This window comes from Lissotriton vulgaris, chromosome 2_1, assembly GCF_964263255.1.
Source record: "Lissotriton vulgaris chromosome 2_1, aLisVul1.2, whole genome shotgun sequence".
Taxonomy (NCBI): Eukaryota; Metazoa; Chordata; class Amphibia; order Caudata; family Salamandridae; genus Lissotriton; species Lissotriton vulgaris.
Window position 1 is genome coordinate 186,983,021 of NC_141687.1, and position 19,534 is coordinate 187,002,554.

At 44.9% G+C, this 19,534-nt stretch overlaps 1 protein-coding gene across 1 annotated transcript; it reads right to left on the reverse strand.

Annotated features, from left to right (window-relative positions):
* Positions 1-7,753, reverse strand: LOC147729812 (C-C motif chemokine 4-like). The gene is made up of 3 exons (XM_086954712.1): positions 7,622-7,753; positions 5,768-5,882; positions 1-603 (listed from the first exon to the last, which is right to left on the reverse strand). Exons 1-3 carry the CDS (start codon positions 7,692-7,694, stop codon positions 516-518), a joined length of 276 nt encoding a protein of 91 aa, XP_086810838.1. The 5' UTR covers positions 7,695-7,753; the 3' UTR covers positions 1-515.
* Between the last annotated feature and the right edge of the window lie 11,781 nt (positions 7,754-19,534).

Here is a 19,534-nt window from a genome sequence, read left to right on the forward strand (position 1 = left end):
CTGTGAATAAAAATATATTTATTGTCTTCAAGATACAAAAATAAAGTGAAAATCCTTTGAATTTGATCCTTCTAAAAATGTTTCTAAAACGTAATTAACAGTAGGAACAATATTTAAATATGAAGAACAGAGGTCAGGTAATCATTGGAACCTAATGAAGATTACCACAAATATTCTATAAATAGCAATAACTTAAAGATAAATAAAATGCTGCTCTACCAAAAATATAACATTTACATGACAATTTAACATTATTGAAAGTGCAGAAATATTCACAAACGTTTCATACATGGTTTTAACTCAAATATTCTGGCCCTAACACAAAAGTGCACACTAATAAGAGGTGAAGTAAAATGTGAGTAGGCAAGCTAGGGCTAAATGTTTCCGCCAGAAAGTGATGTCACGGAGGCTTGCTTTTTTCCAACAGGAAGTGATGTCATCGCACGGTTAAAGATACCACAGTACAGTGCAGCCGAAGTTGCTGCTGGTAGATTGAGAAAAGCTGTCACTGAGTCTCAGTTCAGTTCCAAGTGATTGACGTAGTCCTGGACCCAGCTGTTTTCTGGGTCGGCACAGAGCTGGCGCCCTCTTCTGGTGATGAATCTAAGGGGTAAGAAAATGAGTTATTAGAGTTGAGACCAGTAAAATAGCTGCATAAAGTATATAACAATAACATGTTAGAGATCTCAAACAATAGCCTCAAACTCACCACTATTTAACCTCGGAGTCTATCACAGTATCCCTATTACCACTCCACTACCTATGACATCGATCAATATCCATGTTTCTTCATTAACACTCCGCAGTGACGTCATATGATATCACAGTATCCTCTGTACAACTCCATTATTACATCAGATTTCAGTGGCGTAACGAAACTTAAGGGGGGACTTGCAAAGTGCATGGAGGGGGGCCCCCACGCTCCGGACTCAGTCAGGAGCTCTCAACCCCGCCCATGCACAGTGAAGGAGGGGGCCCCATGGAGCTCGGGGCCCTCCTAGCACCGCGGGACCTGTGGGGGGGGGGGGGGGGGCGGGGGGCTATTGTTACGCCACTGCAGTTTATATCAATTAATATTCAGTACCACTCCACTGTGAAGTCAGAGAATAACACTCTATAATAAGTGCCCCTCCACTAAAGCATCAGAGAAAATCACCGAACCCCCATTACGACATCACTATGACATAAGACAATATTACTGTATCCTCAGCAACCCTCCACAGTGACATAAGATGGGTTCGCTGCATCCTCTGTACTACCCCAGTATTACATCAGATGTTATCATTGTATACTGAGTACCACACTCATATCCAGCAGCACTTCACTAGGGCATCAGAGCATATCACTTAATCCTTTGCACCACCTAACTACAGCATCAGAGAGTATCGCTGTGCACTCAGTACCACTACACTATTCCCCCAAAGAACATCACAGTATGCCCAGTGTCCCTGCCTCATGATATCAGAGAATATCATTCTAAACTCAAGGCTTCTCCACTATGACATCTGATGGCGTCACAGTATCCTCGGTGCCAGCTCACTGGAGATTACTGCATCTGTGTTTTTTGATTCACGCTGTTGTGACAACATAGAACATTGCAGTGCCTTCAGGGCCACCTCATTATTCATATCAGTATCATTTTTTTTGTCACTAAACAATGTAATAGCCCTGGTCTGTCCAGGACTGCCCTCTCCAAGAGGGTGAGAAAAAAAGTCACATGGGGCCTGGTACCCTACGGAGGAATCTGCTCTATGCAGGGTTACAAATATGCATTAAAAGTTCGCTTTTGGTCTAGGAGAGACAGAGGCGAAGCTTGGTCAGTAAAGTTGAGGGGGTTTGAGGTTCATATTTTCCGACAATCAGACTGGCACATCATGTTTCAATACATTATACAACAAGCAGGGTGCACGAGCGGGGCCTAAGGGCAATGGAAAGGGAGAGGAATGCGTATTGGTAGGAGTACTAAGAGAGAAAACACAATATTTTGTAAAATGACCAAAACAGAGCAGCTGGGTCTGGGGGCTCAGTGGACAAATGCATCCACTGCAGGGGCCTCGGTTTGACCTTGTGGTCACAGGTTCAATTCCCAGCGTCCACTCAGCCTTTCATCCATTTGAGGTCGATAAAATGAGGATCATTGAGTTGGGTAACAATACACATCAATTATTCAGCCCCAAGGTACCCCGGTTGGGGTGAACGTACGCTTTACAAATACAGATGGGTAGAGTGTGTGTGTGCATTTTTGTCTGTGTGAATGTAAACATCCCTGGTGAAATCCGGCTGACACCTCACAGTACTCAACTGAAAGCACCTGTACCCAACTATTTATCTGAAGTTATGCACCTGGGGAGAGACATTTCAGAGATACCATCGCTCCTCCACTGACTTAGTGGACAGTGGATCAACTGCTCCAACAGGTTGCAGGGAAGGTTCAGTCTTAAGGTTGAGTCTTTATGGAAAGAAGCAAGGCATGGTGGGACCTTTTGAATCTCCTGGGAGGCCCGACAGGCCCAATAACGCGCCTGTCACACATACTTGCCAAGGCTTATCCGCCAGGATACCAAAGCTCACAAGGTAAGACATATTTCCCTCACTAGATCTGTGCAGTGACATCAGAGTCCCTAGATTTGATAACTGTGTAGAGCAGTTAATGTATTTTATAATGCACTGGATTCTGTAATCCAGGTATAAACACGTGTCTCAAATTTCTTTACACTACATGAGATACTGCAAGACCTGTATAAGCGCCCGTCTCTAAGGGGCATATTATCAGGAACGCCGTTACATCACTGCGTCCTACCGAGGAGACTAACTCATTGTTCTACATCTTTGTTTATTATGTATTTATTATTATTAATTGCCCCTTTTTATTTTTTTGTTATTTTTTTCTCTTCCAGCTCTCCGAACCCTGGCTCCAACTCTCCACATTATCCTTCATATTATATTCTTTTCTTTTTTTTTCTTACTTACACTATTTTACTATTCTCTCCCAAATCTACTTTGTCTTAAACTTTTTGCAAGGTGAGTTTCTTCCTATGATAACACCTTTCTCTATCATTATTATGATGATCTCATATACAGTCACTGACTCATATTTATATTTGATCTATTTATATTTAATCAATTAATAATATATGCTATTTCAATTTCTTATTTATGCCATTTACATATCCATTAACTATTACCCTTCTTGCATTCTCCTCCCCTCCCCTTACTTTTATCTACTCCTCTGCTTTTTCACTATTTCTCTATTTAGCTATTCAATTAGTTAACTATTTATTCACAACATGTCTACTTATATGCTCCATATATATATTATTTTATTCATCAACAAATGTCATGTATTGATCGTTACTTTTTATTTTCATAGAATTTCTCATTTATTTATTCACAATTCATTACTGCCTCCTTATCATTATTCTCTTGATGTATTTTCATTGTGAAATTAAATACAAAATTTCAACATTAAGAACGGCAACAATTATCGCCGGTTTAGCAGCAGAAAACTGCCGCTAAAGTGGCGATAATGGGCTTCATAATATGCCCTGGAGAATTCCAATAGAATCCCATGTTCACACCTGAACAGGGACTTCTATTGGAATTCTCAAAAGCATATTATCAAGCCCATTATTGCCGCTTTAGCAGAACTTTTCTGTTGCTAAACCAGCGATAATTTTTAACTCCATTCTTGATAATATGCCCCTAATTTCTTTATAATCAGCGACTATTGACACACTCAGTCACCAATTATAAAGAAAAGACATCAGAAGTCAACTGTAAATACCTATTACAGTTGAGTTCTGATATCACTATGCCTGCTGTCAGAGCCAGCATCTCAGGTGAAAGGCATGCTGGGTCACACAGCTGCTGTTTAATGCAACAAAAATAAAACATTGCTTTTCTTTCTTATACTCTGATTTTTCAAACTCTATGATGGCAAGCAGAAAGTAGATACGTTTATTTTTTCACTCCTTGGGAAATTATAAATGAGTTAGAATCTTTCTGCATGTTTATGCCGTGTCTTTTTTAAACTGACTTTTCTTTAACTGCTTCTAATATTGTTTTTCACAACTAAATAACTTTTTGGGGTGCTTTTAATTTCACACTAGTCATTCTAATTGTATTCCTTTGTGGTTTATCTGATCTTGTGTAAGTTGAGACCATGCAGCTTGGTGGCAGCAGATGGATGTGGACTCTAGAAGTGGAGGCCTGCTGGTGAGACTGGATGAGATTGAATTCGGCCTCGGCCGTGAATTTAGGCAACAGTTCAGGCTCACGGGTCCCCAGGCTTGCTATGCGCAGGGGACACAATGGAAGGTGTGCCTGAAGAAGCCACGCTGCATGGATGAGGAGGAGTGGACGTGTCAGAGGATTAAACGAGCTCCACCCTCTTCAGTAAAAGAGCGCTTGCTTTGTGCTGAGGCCGCCAAACATTCATGTGTTGGGACTGGGAGTCTTGAGAAGGTTTGCCACTTTCCTCACAGAGGAAAATGCCAGCCATTTGTTCATGTTGTCAGATTCAGAAAAGGTCCAAGAGTTGGTACTTGAAATGTATTTTTACTCTGTATTCTTTTTTGGCACAACAATTCTGCCTCTGTTTGATTTAATCATTATTTGAAACAATATATACTGCTGTAAAATACGTTTTTCATTTTTTTCCCCGTACATTTTCTGATTTATATCTAAATGGAAAATAGACCCTGTTTGCTGATTTTACGAATCCGTTTTTACTAGTCTTGGCTTACATATACCGGATAGGGCAGTCAAAATACCTGCTGGGTGGCTACCTTGGTGTTTGGGGTGGTTTCCCTATTCTGTGGTATTCGGTAGAAGGTCATTAGGAACCATCTGCTTGCTCTACACATGTATCCTAGGCATGATGGCTGGCCCTCAAGTTCGGGGAGAAAGCTCCTCACCGGCCTTTCATGTTTTTCTTGTGTTCTGGAAATAAACAGCTTCAGAGAGGGGGTGCAACCAACGTGACACTTATAGGCAAGCTTCAGAGCCTTTCCTGCAAACACCACACCAGCAGTTGCTCTGCAATTATAAGTTACAGAACTACTAATGTGTTCATGTTTCTTTTTTAAAAATGTGTACTAAAACTTGTTGAAATAAAAAAAAAAATCTAAGTATTGCAGGCCACCTTCCAGGATCTAAATGATCCTCCATTATGAAGTGGGAGAACAGAAGCATGTTGGCACAAAGGAAATAAACACAAAATGTGTGTAAACATACTACCTTTTCTTTTTTTTAAAAACCCATTGTATCAGTAATCTCCCCAAACATGAGCCGTGCAGTGATCCCCACATAACAACAATCACATCTGGATGTCGCAGCCTTTGAATGAAGTAATGAAATTGCACCAGGAAAGGATCATTTGATCCTGTGGCCTGATGAGCTCGTGGTGGTCTGCATTTGTAACTGTGCCCTGCTAGCTGGGCGTGTGCAGTGTGTTTGGGATAATTTACTGATCATATAATGTTTATTATATAATAAAAAAAATTGAATTGCTGGCTCACCTCAGGAAAAGTGAAGTGTTTTGTCAGTAAGGTTGCTTAGTTATCCCTTAATTGAAATGTGATGGTGAAGGCAGTGGGATGTGGCTCAATGTTCTAGTGTTTGAAAGCAGGAAAATGTCAGGGCATCTAAACCATTTCTCACAGGAAGGTTTAGGTCAAATTACCCCTGCAAATTTTGGCTTTAACAAGTTGAGCGAAGCAGAGCGAGAGAAAAAAACAAACGATGAACAAGAAACTAGAGAACTTACATCACTGCTGGCCTGGAGCACTGGCTGCTGGTGAAATAATAATCTTGGACAAAACTCTGTGGGATCTTCCGAGAGGCATAGGAGAAGCAGCACGCGGTCGGAACATCAGCACCAACTAAAGAAAAGGGAAAGAGATGTGAGCCTTGGAAGACATTTTGCCTGTTTTTGTAACCCAGAATGTAGACATAGAGGCCCTTTTCATCTCGTGCCCTTTCCCCAGTACACCTACATAAGCGTAGATACCTCTCTCGCCCTTAGGCTTATCCTCATACAGGTAGACCTAGAACAGGGAGTACCCATAATCCTTTTGGGTATATTTTTTTCAGTCCCCTGGGATCAGCCCAGGACCCGACTTCACCTGTCCTTTGGTCAAGAAGTGGACCCATATATTCCTGATTTTATAATATCTGTCAGCAATAATCTCCCTTGCATGGAGCAGACTCCTCCATCTCATCCCTTACTGCAGACTCTGCCCAGACATAGAGAGCAAAACTCATCTTCTTTTCTCCAGCGTCATTGATAACCAAGTGACCAGGTGAACCTGTGTGTGTTTTCTTACAATCTATGCATTCAGGCTACCTTCCAATGCTGCGACCGCCGCAGTGCTCCACTGGAGACACACAAGACTTAAGGGTGAACAGGATTATTGTTTGTCTTCTATGAGCTTGATCATAGACAAACTCTGAGTCTTTCCACAACTTTTGGCACAGTGAATCACCACCTGTAGCTCAAAAGATGGGAAGAATGGTTTGCAATCTCTGACCTGGCTGTCACCTGATGTAAGTCATTATTCTTCATCGACAGATTGCAGCAAAAATAAAACTAGCCACTTTCTCCTCAGGCAGGCAGCCTCTCAGCTGTGGAGTTCCTCCCTTCTCTGCCCTTCTTCAAAGAATCTTGGCGACCACTCGCTAAAGTAATGAAGGGCTTCTACTGCAAAACCCATATGTATGCGGATGACAATTATCTCTTGGTATCTTCCAGATCCGGGGCTCACTCCTTACTTCTCTTCATCACCAATTATTGCATCCTTTAATGCAATCCAGGAAGAAATAGCAAGAAACAGCCTAGCCCTAAAGAGACAAGACAGAAGTCCTCTGCTTCCAAGCACCTCATCCACCCAACCTGCTATTCTTATGCCAAGACTCACTTTATGTGCTCCCTCTCCAGCTTAACTGCCCTGGGAGCTTGATTTGACCACAACGTATCCTCCTAAGCCACTAATAAGCACATGGAGGCATGCAGTTACCACCAGCTTTTATTTGGTAACTTTATGCCTAGTCTGCTTTTCCATATAGAGCTCTCCCCGCACAGAGCTGTCCAAGTCTTTAGACTGGATGCTAACTCATTCTGCACTCCTAGGCACCAGGCTCAAGTGCTACAAAACAAAGCTCTTACATTTAACACAAAACAGTACAATTCTACCACTGCTGCTCTGGGTGACCAGCTACTCATATTAACTTAACATCCTTCAACACCACTCACAAAGCTCTCCATGAAAATGGACCGTCCTATCCCCGCTTAAAGACTACTAAATACTTATTAGCCACTCAGCTCTTCCAGCATCACTCTCATAGAAATGTCCAAATTAGAACAGTAGTAGCAGGCAAAAGGTTTCACCCCTTACTCCAACCCTCAGCACTCTAGTAGGTAAAAACAACTAACTCTGGTTCAGAAAACAACTCAAGAAGAACCCGATCCCCTCTAGGGTACTCTTCCTCTTCTCCGTCTTCCCCCCTCCGAACTCACTTTTGACCACACGCTGTGAAGAAGCAATGTCAGCTTGCAAGGGCACTTTATTAATTTCAATAAATCAATAAACAAATGAATAAATATGCTAGAAACAGGACTCACATGGAGCAGTAAGAACCTCAGAGCAGAAGGCAGCCAGGAGGAGAACAGAGGCAGCAGCCAGGGAGAGCTTCATGTCAGCTTTGGATCTGGGATGGAGCTCTGAGCAGAACTGGGTCAGTGGGTGAGCTGCGGCTGACTGAACTCCCCGACCGACCCTCTGTATTTATTGACAAAAGACTGGAGTTTACTGACAGGGTGGAATTTACGGGGGATGAAATGGAAGATTTAAGCGTGGAAACACACAAATGATGTGATGGTACAAACTCAGCCGAGTGGGCAGAGCTAAAACTGGCACCTTGAGCAATGCAGGAAATCCGACTTCAGCGGCTCTTGTTCAGCAAGCCCCGGTGTCGGACTCAATCTGCAAACCCACGGAAGAGCCAGAGGAGGACAGGAAGTAATGAGACAATGCACTTATTCTAGGGAGTGTCTAGGTCTCCAAATGCAGAAGTGGTGATATCTGTGACTTTCCCTAGTGGAGAATGTGTCGTCCTGAGGTCATTGTGCTCCGTAACAATATTGGGCCACTTGGCCCCACCTGACTCAATGGTTTGGAAACAGCTTTGGGCCCTTTGACCAAGGTCCAGATACATAGTGAACCTGGGTTTCCTCAGAGTATAGAAATAATAATAATGCTCATAGTCATCAACATCATCATCATCTTCCAAGTAGCAGCAAAACAATGTAATACTCATAACACTTTCTACAGCGCTAAAACCCTACCAGGACGTCCAATGCAATTGTTGCTGTCACTTAACTCAGTGGTGCAACTTTCGACAGCGCACAAATTAATCTGTGAGAAGTCTATCTCACTCTGGGTTGCACTAATACCATGAACACATGTATTCTTTGCAAACATGCACTAATGTATTGTAAATTTAGCCTTCTGTCACTATTGGGTCATGCACCGCCCCAATGCCAGTCTGCTTATTCACGGGCGCAGCACAGACCAGTCCAATGTACAACCTGCACAATCTCCACCTGAGCACAAGGCAAACTCATCACAACTCAACTCGACTCATTGTCTTTAACCCTTGGTACAAAAATGGAGTCAGTTCTTGGTTAGTGTAGAAATCCTCGAGGTGAGGAAGGAACAAAATAAATCTTAAGCTCAGGTTGAGCAAACACAGGAAAGAACCACAGAGCCTAAATAAAAACCAGAAGGAACAGATGGAAACCACGATAAACTCCTACGCCCCCTGTCGTGTTAGTCATAGCCACTTCGGCTTAGAAGATGCTACAAACCACAGCGATCTCGGATTCAGACACTGTTAATTTTATGAACATATATGCCAGTTTTTTTCTACACAGGTCGCAAACTCACAACATTAAGCCTAGTGAATTTCTCGCAAAACAATTACAACTTTGCCAATGTCACAAAGTTCTACTCCTCTGAGATTTTGCGTGCAAAGTGATACTTTCACGCTGATTTTAGCATTGTTTCCTCTCCATCCAGCACTTCATTTGCAAAGTGCAGGGACCCAGACGGTTTTAAAGGAGCCAGTCACCGGTGTTTCCGAGTCCTAAGGCTGCCTACCCAGTTCCGCTAAATACCAAGGCTGCCTAATCTTGATTTTACCTTATGCTGCTTTTTTCCTCCATTCTACATTTCCTATCGCTATCTCAATGCTGAATGACCTTTTTAATCACTGTTTCCTCCTTTGACACGGTTTTAATACCTTTTCTTTTTCCTTTGTTCTCCCATTTCTCTTTTGTTCTGGTTAAAGGCCTAAAGGAGAAAAGTAAGACAAATTAAGCCCTGTCAAATCGCAATTCAAGTTATACATTAAATAATTGTTTTTCTCTCTCGCCTAAAGCCCCCATCTCTGTGTGACAAGAACTGATTCTCTCTGGTTCTTGTACTGTACGAGCACCAGCACCCTTTATGTGGGTAGAACAGAACTGTATAAAACCAGAAAATAAATAGGAAGATACATTTTCACCCAAATAAGCTATCGTGTTGGGTACATTCTCTTGATAAGTTGCTTTTGATTGATTCTCAAAGGCTGCCATGTGAGGTGTGTCTTGATTTCATTCTGAATGGGGTGATGTAATGATGACTGCTTCGCAGGAATTATATTAAGAAATATATTTAATGACCAAGCAGGTTCATAAGACACATCCACATTCAATGAATCCTATCTGGTAACTGTTAACTTACTTTTCTGGAATACTATGATGTAACATGGAACTGCTGTACTTGTAGCATAGATACAAAGATAATGAATAATGATAAAGTTTCATAAGAATAAGACAACTAAATAATAAATAACAAAATGGAAAACAATGGAAATAAAAAAAGAAGTAATTGCACTTAAAAGTAATTTCTTATAGTTACTATGGAAACAATAGGAAATAATGTACAGCTCAATATTAATTGTGATAGTAGTAAGAAAATACAACATTTGTCATAACCAATATGTGTAAATCTATGATACCCTAACCCCTCTCTAAACAACTACAATTTACATAACATAACTTCTATACCTCACTGGTACATTTATTACTCTTCCAATGCGTGTTGTTTGTACAACATTCCCCGAGGATTGAGAATTATCAGCAATGCAGGCTGAAGAATCAATGGAAACAGTACTTGTAGAATGTTGCCCAGAAGTAGAAGCAACACTGGCTTGTTGATTTGAGGACAACGTGATATTAGAAGCACAAATGTCATCTGTAGTAGAATGCATAACTACGTCCCACATCCAATTCATTGAAGAGGAAGAATCAGCACATTTTTCACCTTGTTTAGAATTTTTATATAATGATATTCTGTTGTAATGCCATATGTTTCAGTCACTTAACTTTGCTGATTTAGAGTATGGTGACATGACCTGTAAAGGTGATGAGTATTTGCTGAGGCCTTTCTTGACTTTATTTGGTAATTTTACTTTGAACCAATCACCAGTTTTCAACTTACCATCATTGGTATTGTGCATTTTATCAAATTGGGCTTTGCAAGAATGGAAAGGGGCGACCATTCGGTCCCCCCGAACATATGGTGGAGTACCACGATCCCCCCGGGAAGCCATCTTGGGCGGGAGGCGAGTCTCGGCTGGTATGCCCGAAGCGGCGTAGCCGGGGCGCGCCTTTTTCCCGCCCTAGAGTGGGTTGTCCTAGACACTGACGCGGCCGGCCACGCCCTCGGAGGCAGGCGGGGGCGGGTTGACGCCCGCCCTGAAGACGGATAAAAGGAGCAGAAGCCAAGAAAGCATCCTCTTGTTCCTGTGCTCTGAAGCTGCACCTCCCCGCTGCACGTGAGCTCGAGACGGAACGAAGAGCCAATTTTGAGCGTTGTAATCTTTCTTTTTGTCTTTCAGATATTCCGTCTGAGAATGCCCAAGAAAGTCGGGAAGCGGGTCAGTACTGATCAGATGCTCCGCATGCTCATGAAGGAGGTAGCCGATTTGAAGAAGAAAGTGGCGGCTAAGGACGGGGAGGGAGGACCGAAACGGCCTTTGCCGGGAGCAGTCCCCGGTGGGAGAGGCAAGAGGTCCAGAAGGGGGGCACTCGGGGGGGAAACCCCGGTTCCCGATACCCCACTTGAGGAGCCAACCCCGACGCCGAAAGAAGGGAATCCGATCCCCGTGGTGGTCACCCCCGTGAACGGGGAGGATATGCCTCCTGAGTTAGCGGCACAATTGGCAGCGTGGTTGGGAAAAGATAGCGAGGGCACCACGGCTGACGACGCCCGCGCAGTAATGAGGCAACTGCGGGAATCTAGGGAGGCTGCGAAGGCACCATCTTCTGTTAACGCATCAGGCCCAGGTTCGGTGGCAGATGCAGCGTCTGGTTCAGGTAAGCGGCCATTGCCGATTGCGGGGGAGGGGTCTGTACCTTCACGAAGGGAAAAGGTGGCTCAGCATGTTCCACTGGAAGTTAAGGAAAAGATTTGGGCGAATAAGTATGTGAACATTTTTTCTTTGCTTACCGATCATTACGAGATGGAGCATGTAAAGAGCCAAAAGGAGCTCATGCATCCGAGTGTTTGGCGCGCAAAAATGGCCGCCTTTAAGGTTGACGAAAACATTGGTACTTGGGGCAGAGCATGGGGCATTTTTACCTCCATCATGGGAGAGCGCAGGCCCGAGTTGTTGACCGAGTTGCCAATTTATCAATCACGTATCATGGAATATTCCGTAGCATATGGGGGCAATCAGTGGTTCTGCTATGACAATCTTTTTAGAAAAGCGAAGGAACACGACCCGATTTTGACTTGGGATTGTTACGACTCCGTGTCATGGCAAAAAATGGAGAGTACAGGAATGTTGAAGGTACCATTGTTAGGGAGTAACGGGGGGGAATCTTCCCGCCAAAACTCTGGGACACCCTTTCGGACGGGTGCAGGTAACGAGTACCACTCGAAGCCGAGTGGCAACACAGGTAAAAGGGGGATCTGTTGGAATTTTAACAGAGGGAAATGTACGAGGCCCCAGGGGTCATGCAAATTCAGACATGAATGTGGGGGGTGTGGGCAGCCATCCCATCCTGAGTCCATGTGCAGAGCCAAAACGGGTGATAACGGTGGTAAGGGAGGCGCCAAACAGGTCTAATATAGTCCGAGGGGCGCCTTTACCTACCCCGATTGATACCATGGCAATGATTCCTTGGCTCAACGAATACCCGGATCATGCTTCCGCTGGGGTGTTACGAAACGGGTTTTCATATGGTTTCCGCATCCCAGTGGGGGGTTTTCAGGGTGTAGCAAACTGTAAGAATCAACTGTCGGTCTTGCAGCACACGGCGGTGGTGCAGGTAAAGATTGGGAAAGAGGTGACTCGAGGTCGTGTCGCCGGTCCATTCGATTTGCCACCGGTTGCTAACTTTGTTTGTTCTCCTCTAGGGGTGGTCCCCAAGAAGGACCCGGGTGAGTTTCGGCTGATACATAACTTGTCAGCCCCACGTGGTCTTTCCGTGAATGACGCGATAGACCCGGAAGTGTGTTCGGTGCGGTACGCATCTTTCGATGAGGCCGTTGCCATGTTGAATCGCCTAGGGCCCGGGACGCTGATGGCAAAATCGGACATCGAGTCAGCGTTCCGGTTGCTCCCGGTACACCCAGACGATCAGCGTCTCCTTGGTTTTCAGTTTCAGGGTCGCTATTACATGGATAGATGTATGCCAATGGGATGCTCAATTTCCTGTGCCTATTTCGAGAAGTTCAGTTGTTTTCTGCAGTGGGTATTCACAAGGAAGACAGGTTTTCAACATGTTATGCACTATCTCGATGACTTTCTGTTTTTGGGGGCAGCCGGGGATCCTGAGTGTGGACAGGCTTTGCATGAATTTTGTGTCTTAATGAATCAATTCGGTGTGCCATTGGCGCCAGGTAAGACTGTGGGTCCCTCGACCTTGATCGAGTTTCTGGGGATCGAGCTCGACTCGGTCGAAGGTTGTTTTCGATTACCCAAGGAAAAAGTGTTAAAATTCAGGTTATCCCTTGAGACATGTATTCGTGCAACGAAAGTAAACCTGCATCAATTGCAACAGGTGGTGGGTCAGTTGAATTTTGCCCTGACAGTGATGCCAATGGCGCGCCCCTTTTCCCGCTCGATTGCACAAGCCATGGTCGGCTTGAAGGAAGGACATCACCGCACGAGACTCTCGGCAGAGGTTCGCCAGGACATGCGCATTTGGTTGGCATTTCTGGCGGATTTCAATGGTCGAATTGTCTGGAACAAACCAGCGGTGTCCTCCGAGGAGCTGGGGCTTTGGACAGATTCGGCGGGGAGTATAGGTTTTGGCGCCATATTTGGTACTCACTGGTCAGCGCAAACATGGCCGTCATGGTGGCACGAGTGCGGTTTGACAAGTAACATTGCTTTTCTCGAACTTTTCCCTATTTTGGTGGCACTGAAAACTTGGCCCGAGGGGTTCCGTGATCACTCTGTGGTGTTCTGGTCTGATAACATGACCGTAGTTGAGTGTATCAATAGTCAGGCAGCACGATGCAAATTGATTCTGAGACTGCTCAAGGAAATTGTGTTGTTATGCATGCAACTGAATGTACTGTTTAGGGCAAAACATGTGCCGGGGGTGATGAACCAGGCGGCTGATGCGCTTTCTCGTTTCCGTATGCAGGCCTTCTGGGGTTTTCTGCCCACAGCGGACCCGGTGGCGGCACCCTTTCCCGAAGCTCTCTGGTCTCTCGGTGCCCCGAACTACAAAACCTCGTGGGAGAGAGTTTAGCACCCAGGACGAGGAAGGCATATGAAGGGGCGTTCCGTTCCTATTGGGCCTTTTTGGGTACTGCTAGGGGAGACCTTTGGGGTCAGGAAGAGTTTGTAGTGAAATTTCTGCTCTCCTTACGTCAGGCAGGCAAATCAGTAGCTACGGCCCAGAGGCATCGGGCCGCCATTTCCTTTATGGCAAAGGCTCATGGGATCCAGGACCCGACAGCGTCTTTCGTTGTGCAGAAAGCGCTACGTGGGTGGCAACGCCTTGAGGGTCGCAGAGTAGATGAGAGGCACACGATAGGTCTGGATAGGCTAACCCTCTTATGGTCTGTGCTCCCGGCAACGTGTTCATCCCAGTACGAAGCAGTCTTGTTCCGAGCCGCATTTGCACTAGCATTCCATGGGGCTATGCGGGTAGGCTAATTAGTGGCGAAGAACAAGCGGGATACGATGGGGGGATTGTGCCGGGAGCACATTCAGGTCAGGGGGGAGACGATGACGGTCTCGTTTGTTAGGTCCAAATCCGATCAGGGTGCAATCGGGGACTGCGTAATCATTCAGAGGATCCCCGGTTCTTCCATGTGCCCTGTGGTGTGCGTAGAGGAATACTTAGCGCAGAGGGTGGCAGCATGGGGGGGGACCTTGTTGCGACACGCTGACGCCACCCCACTGACGAGGTTTCAGTTCCAGAGGGTGCTTGCAATGTCGATTTCGGCCGCGGGCTTGAACCCCGGCGAGTTCGGGACCCATTCCTTTCGGATAGGGGCTGCTACTGAGGCTACAGCCAAGGGTCTGAGTGTAGAGGAAGTAAAACGTGTGGGGCGTTGGTCCTCGAACTGTTATAAAAGGTATGTGCGCTTGCACATGTTATGAAGCTGTAATGATATACTCACGCTTCTTGTTTTTGTTTGGTTTTCAGTTGCGCAAGCTTACGAAGCGGGGCGGACTGTGCAGTCGACCCGACACCTGGGGACCAGCGGTCAGAAATCATCGACTGCGAAAAAGGAGGTGTGGGTCGTGGGCCACTCATACGTGAGGCGTGCCGCGGACGTATTCAAAGCAGGTGATATGATTCACGTGGCTGGGGAATACGGGTACAGGGTGTCCTTCTACGGAAAGGGCGGGCTCTGTATTGACCAGTTTCAATCCTTTTTCGAGGGTTTGTTAGGGCGGACAAGGTCACCGCCGTCTATAATCATAGTCCATCTTGGGGGCAACGATCTGGTGGCCACTGGTAGACGACTTCTTCTTGAGGCAATGCTTTCCACAGTAAGTTGGTTGGCAAGAAGAGTTCCAGGGTGCACAATCGCATGGTCCCATATGATCCCACGGAAAGTGTGGCGGGGGGCTATTTCGGTTTCTGCTCTGAATCATTCCGTAAGGAAAATAAATAACAAAGTGAGTAGATTGTTTCGTTCGAGTACACTGCATTCTGTTTCGCATGGTTGTATCAAAGGGGACAGTATGTATTTGGGGGACGGGGTTCATTTGTCCCGGGCGGGGAATGAGTTACTCATAGGAGACCTCATAGCTTGGTTGAAGGGTTTAAAACATGACCTTTAGGCAGGAGTGGGGGGTCCGGATAGCCGGTCAACTATCCGGCCTAAGCCGGTAAGGTCATGATCGGTGAGCAGTACTTGGAAGATCCCTATGGGGGGGCGTCACCCATTACGGATGGGAGCGCTCGGGGGAGGTGGCCAATTGGCCCCTCAACGGGGAGGCGGTCCCGTCTAAGGATAGGCCGCCGGAAGGAAAGGAAAGGTGGTCAAGGCCCCTTCCTGGATAGGAGGGGCTACGGGCCCTCCTGGGGAATTTCCCGGGGCCAGGACATCTGCGACGGCAGATGGGTAAGTTGTGTGGGGTGCGGGAGGGGGTTTACGCTACCTTTTAGACACCTCACACGAGTCCTCGAACGACCGTTAAATGGCGTCGAGTTCATTGGGGCCCCCGTCAAGTCCAAGGGAAATTGGTAGATGCACTTGAGGTACGCCTCTGTGCGGTCGCTCCCCTCACAAGTGAGGGTGGTATTTCTGGTTTAGGGATCTGACACCGGTTACGACCTTGCCGTTGGCCCTTAACGTTAGGATGTACAATTTCAAGTCAAATGTTTTGTAGGATGTTAGTTCGGCTAGGAGAACCTTTGTATTAGAGATCTGTTAAGGTTAGCCAAACATCGTAATGTGGAAATGAAATTGTACATAATATGAAACTATTATTTTAATGTTTTGATTTTGTTTCATATTTTAATAAATACGGCCGGGAAGGGTAACTCCCTTCCCGCCTTCCAAAAAGTTCAAGAACTGTTTCCGGTTTCCCAATTCTTGGGGATTGTGTTGAGAGGGGGTGGCGGGTATCTCAGCCATATGGAAAGGGGCGACCATTCGGTCCCCCCGAACGTATGGTGGAGTACCACGATCCCCCCGGGAAGCCATCTTGGGCGGGAGGCGAGTCTCGGCTGGTATGCCCGAAGCGGCGTAGCCGGGGCGCGCCTTTTTCCCGCCCTAGAGTGGGTTGTCCTAGACACTGACGCGGCCGGCCACGCCCTCGGAGGCAGGCGGGGGCGGGTTGACGCCCGCCCTGAAGACGGATAAAAGGAGCAGAAGCCAAGAAAGCATCCTCTTGTTCCTGTGCTCTGAAGCTGCACCTCCCCGCTGCACGTGAGCTCGAGACGGAACGAAGAGCCAATTTTGACCCACCCACCAGCCCCTGAGGACAGCGAGTTGTTTTGAATAAAGTTGATATGGTAACTCTTTTTCTTGCAGGTTGTGATGATTGTCGTGAAAATTTTGAATATGCAATAAAGAATGGTTATTTTCAGTATGTTTTGCAAATAAAGTAGTTTTGCACTAGGATTGATCAGTATTTATGCTTGTAATAAGTTATGTTTGTTTGTAATCTTAGTAAGTTAGGTAGAATTGTCGTATTTATTTTTGGTCGGGCGGTAAGGTCATGATCGGTGAGCAGTAATTGGAAGATCCCTATGGGGGGGCGTCACCCATTACGGATGGGAGCGCTCGGGGGAGGTGGCCAATTGGCCCCTCAACGGGGAGGCGGTCCCGTCTAAGGATAGGCCGCCGGAAGGAAAGGAAAGGTGGTCAAGGCCCCTTCCTGGATAGGAGGGGCTACGGGCCCTCCTGGGGAATTTCCCGGGGCCAGGACATCTGCGACGGCAGATGGGTAAGTTGTGTGGGGTGCGGGAGGGGGTTTACGCTACCTTTTAGACACCTCACACGAGTCCTCGAACGACCGTTAAATGGCGTCGAGTTCATTGGGGCCCCCGTCAAGTCCAAGGGAAATTGGTAGATGCACTTGAGGTACGCCTCTGTGCGGCCGCTCCCCTCACAAGTGAGGGTGGTATTTCTGGTTTAGGGATCTGACACCGGTTACGACCTTGCCGTTGGCCCTTAACGTTAGGATGTACAATTTCAAGTCAAATGTTTTGTAGGATGTTAGTTCGGCTAGGAGAACCTTTGTATTAGAGATCTGTTAAGGTTAGCCATACATCGTAATGTGGAAATGAAATTGTACATAATATGAAACTGTTATTTTAATGTTTTGATTTTGTTTCATATTTTAATAAATACGGCCGGGAAGGGTAACTCCCTTCCCGCCTTCCAAAAAGTTCAAGAACTGTTTCCGGTTTCCCAATTCTTGGGGATTGTGTTGAGAGAGGGTGGCGGGTATCTCAGCCATATCATGCATTATCCTTATATTGGATCTTACCAAGGCTGGTGACCATTTGCTATGGATTTTCATCATGTTCCAGGCTACATTATCTTTACTGAACGGTTCTCTTCCTCTTTAGATTCTGAAAGGACTGTATCCAGTTACTGTGGGAGTGATTCTTTAAGCCCACAATGTGCATAACAGTTCTTTCTCCCAGTCTTTTCCTGCATTTATTGCAGCTTGAACACTGCCCATTATCAATCTGTTGAATCTTTCAACACAACCATTTCCTGCAGGATTATATACCGGTGTGCACTTTTTACAAATCCAATATCTTTATAAAAATATTATGTACTTCTCTTATGAAAATTGTAGACCATTGTCGCTCAAAATTTCATTGGAAATACCTTCACGAATGAACACATATTATAAAAAAATTAACAACATGTTTGGTGTCAAAATGTTCAGTAATATCAACTTCAGGCCATTTTGAATATTTATCGATGACTACAAGGATATGTTTGATATTTCCCTCCTTGTCTTCGATGGGACCTAGCCAGTCTATACAAAGATTCTCCCATGAATTTTATGGAATAGACCTCAACCCTAGAGTAGGTCTGAGTGTTTTTAAATACTTCTGAATTAGTACAGATTACACAGTCTCTAACAACATTCATTTTCAGTGTCTTTCTCTAATCCAGGCCACCAATATAGCATTTTGATTCTTGATTTTAGTTTTGAAATCCCCAAGTGACCTTCATGATTGATTTTTAATATTCTTATCCTCAATGTTGTGGGGACAACAATTCTATCACGCCTACAAATGTAACCATTATCATCTATGGACAATTCATCTTGAATTTCCCACATGACGTTTAGTTCTCCTTGCAGATTGTTCTTGTTAGGCCATCCTTTGGAGATGAAGTCTGTAACTTTTGATAAACTAATATATTTTGAAAATCCATCGTTCCATTCTTCCTTGGAAATAGCGTTGGTGTCATCAAAGACAATTGCTACACTGAAATTCTCAGTCTCATTATTGGTATTAGAATCTTAAGGAATCGGTGACCTGCTCAAGTAATCAGCCACTTGATTGTTCTTCCCTGGAAGATACTCAACGTCATAGTTAAAGTTTAATAATTTGATAGAGCGCGCAGGTCACCCGACCAACTCTGTTTACCAAATATGCACACTTGGGCCCATAAACTATCGGGTAACCCACACTCTACTATCAGTAATTCGGTTTCTTTCTGTTTATTCCCGTGTACCTGACTTACCAATCCTCGTTTTCAGGTACCTAAGATCACAATGGATCAAGGAGCTAGCTGTGGAGAAAGTAGACAACACAAATACAATATACCATTTCAATGATGCTTGTACTCTTTATAATAACCACAAACGAAAGAAAGTTTAAAAACCTTTATCTAATTATCGTTTTCTTCAGTTTCCATGAGCCACAGGTTAACACAAATCAAACTATCTATTACTAAGATTAAGAAGATAGTATAACAATGAATTAAAGTAAGAAACATTTAGAAATCGAAAAATAAAGGGAAGGGAAAAAATAAGGAACACGCTAAATTTAGATCAGCAGACTTTCATAACTTCACTAAAAGGCGGGTAAAAAAAGGAACATACTAGTTCAAAGCGGACTTTCAGTTATCACTAACTGTGTATAAGAAACGAAACTTTATTTGGTTCATCCAGATGTTCTTATTCACTGACGGGAGGGTAAGAAATGGAACAAACTACATATGCATATGATTCAACATTTGTCTAAAGGTGGGGAGAGAATGGAACATGCTAATACACCAGTTTGTACGAGAATCTTATTATAGAGAAAAACAGGGTAAAGGACAATAGGCAATTTGCTTTATTCGGGAAAAGGGAGAAAAGCTTAGATAGACGAACACCCACACTCACTTATATTTACCTAGAATAGATTGAAGACCAACCCTGGCCAAGGGTCAGTTGGGAAAGGCGGGAAAGGACCCTCAAGGACTTAGGCTGCCACTAGACGATCAGGTACAGCTCATGGACAGTCAGGACAGGATAACCTCAGGATTTTGGA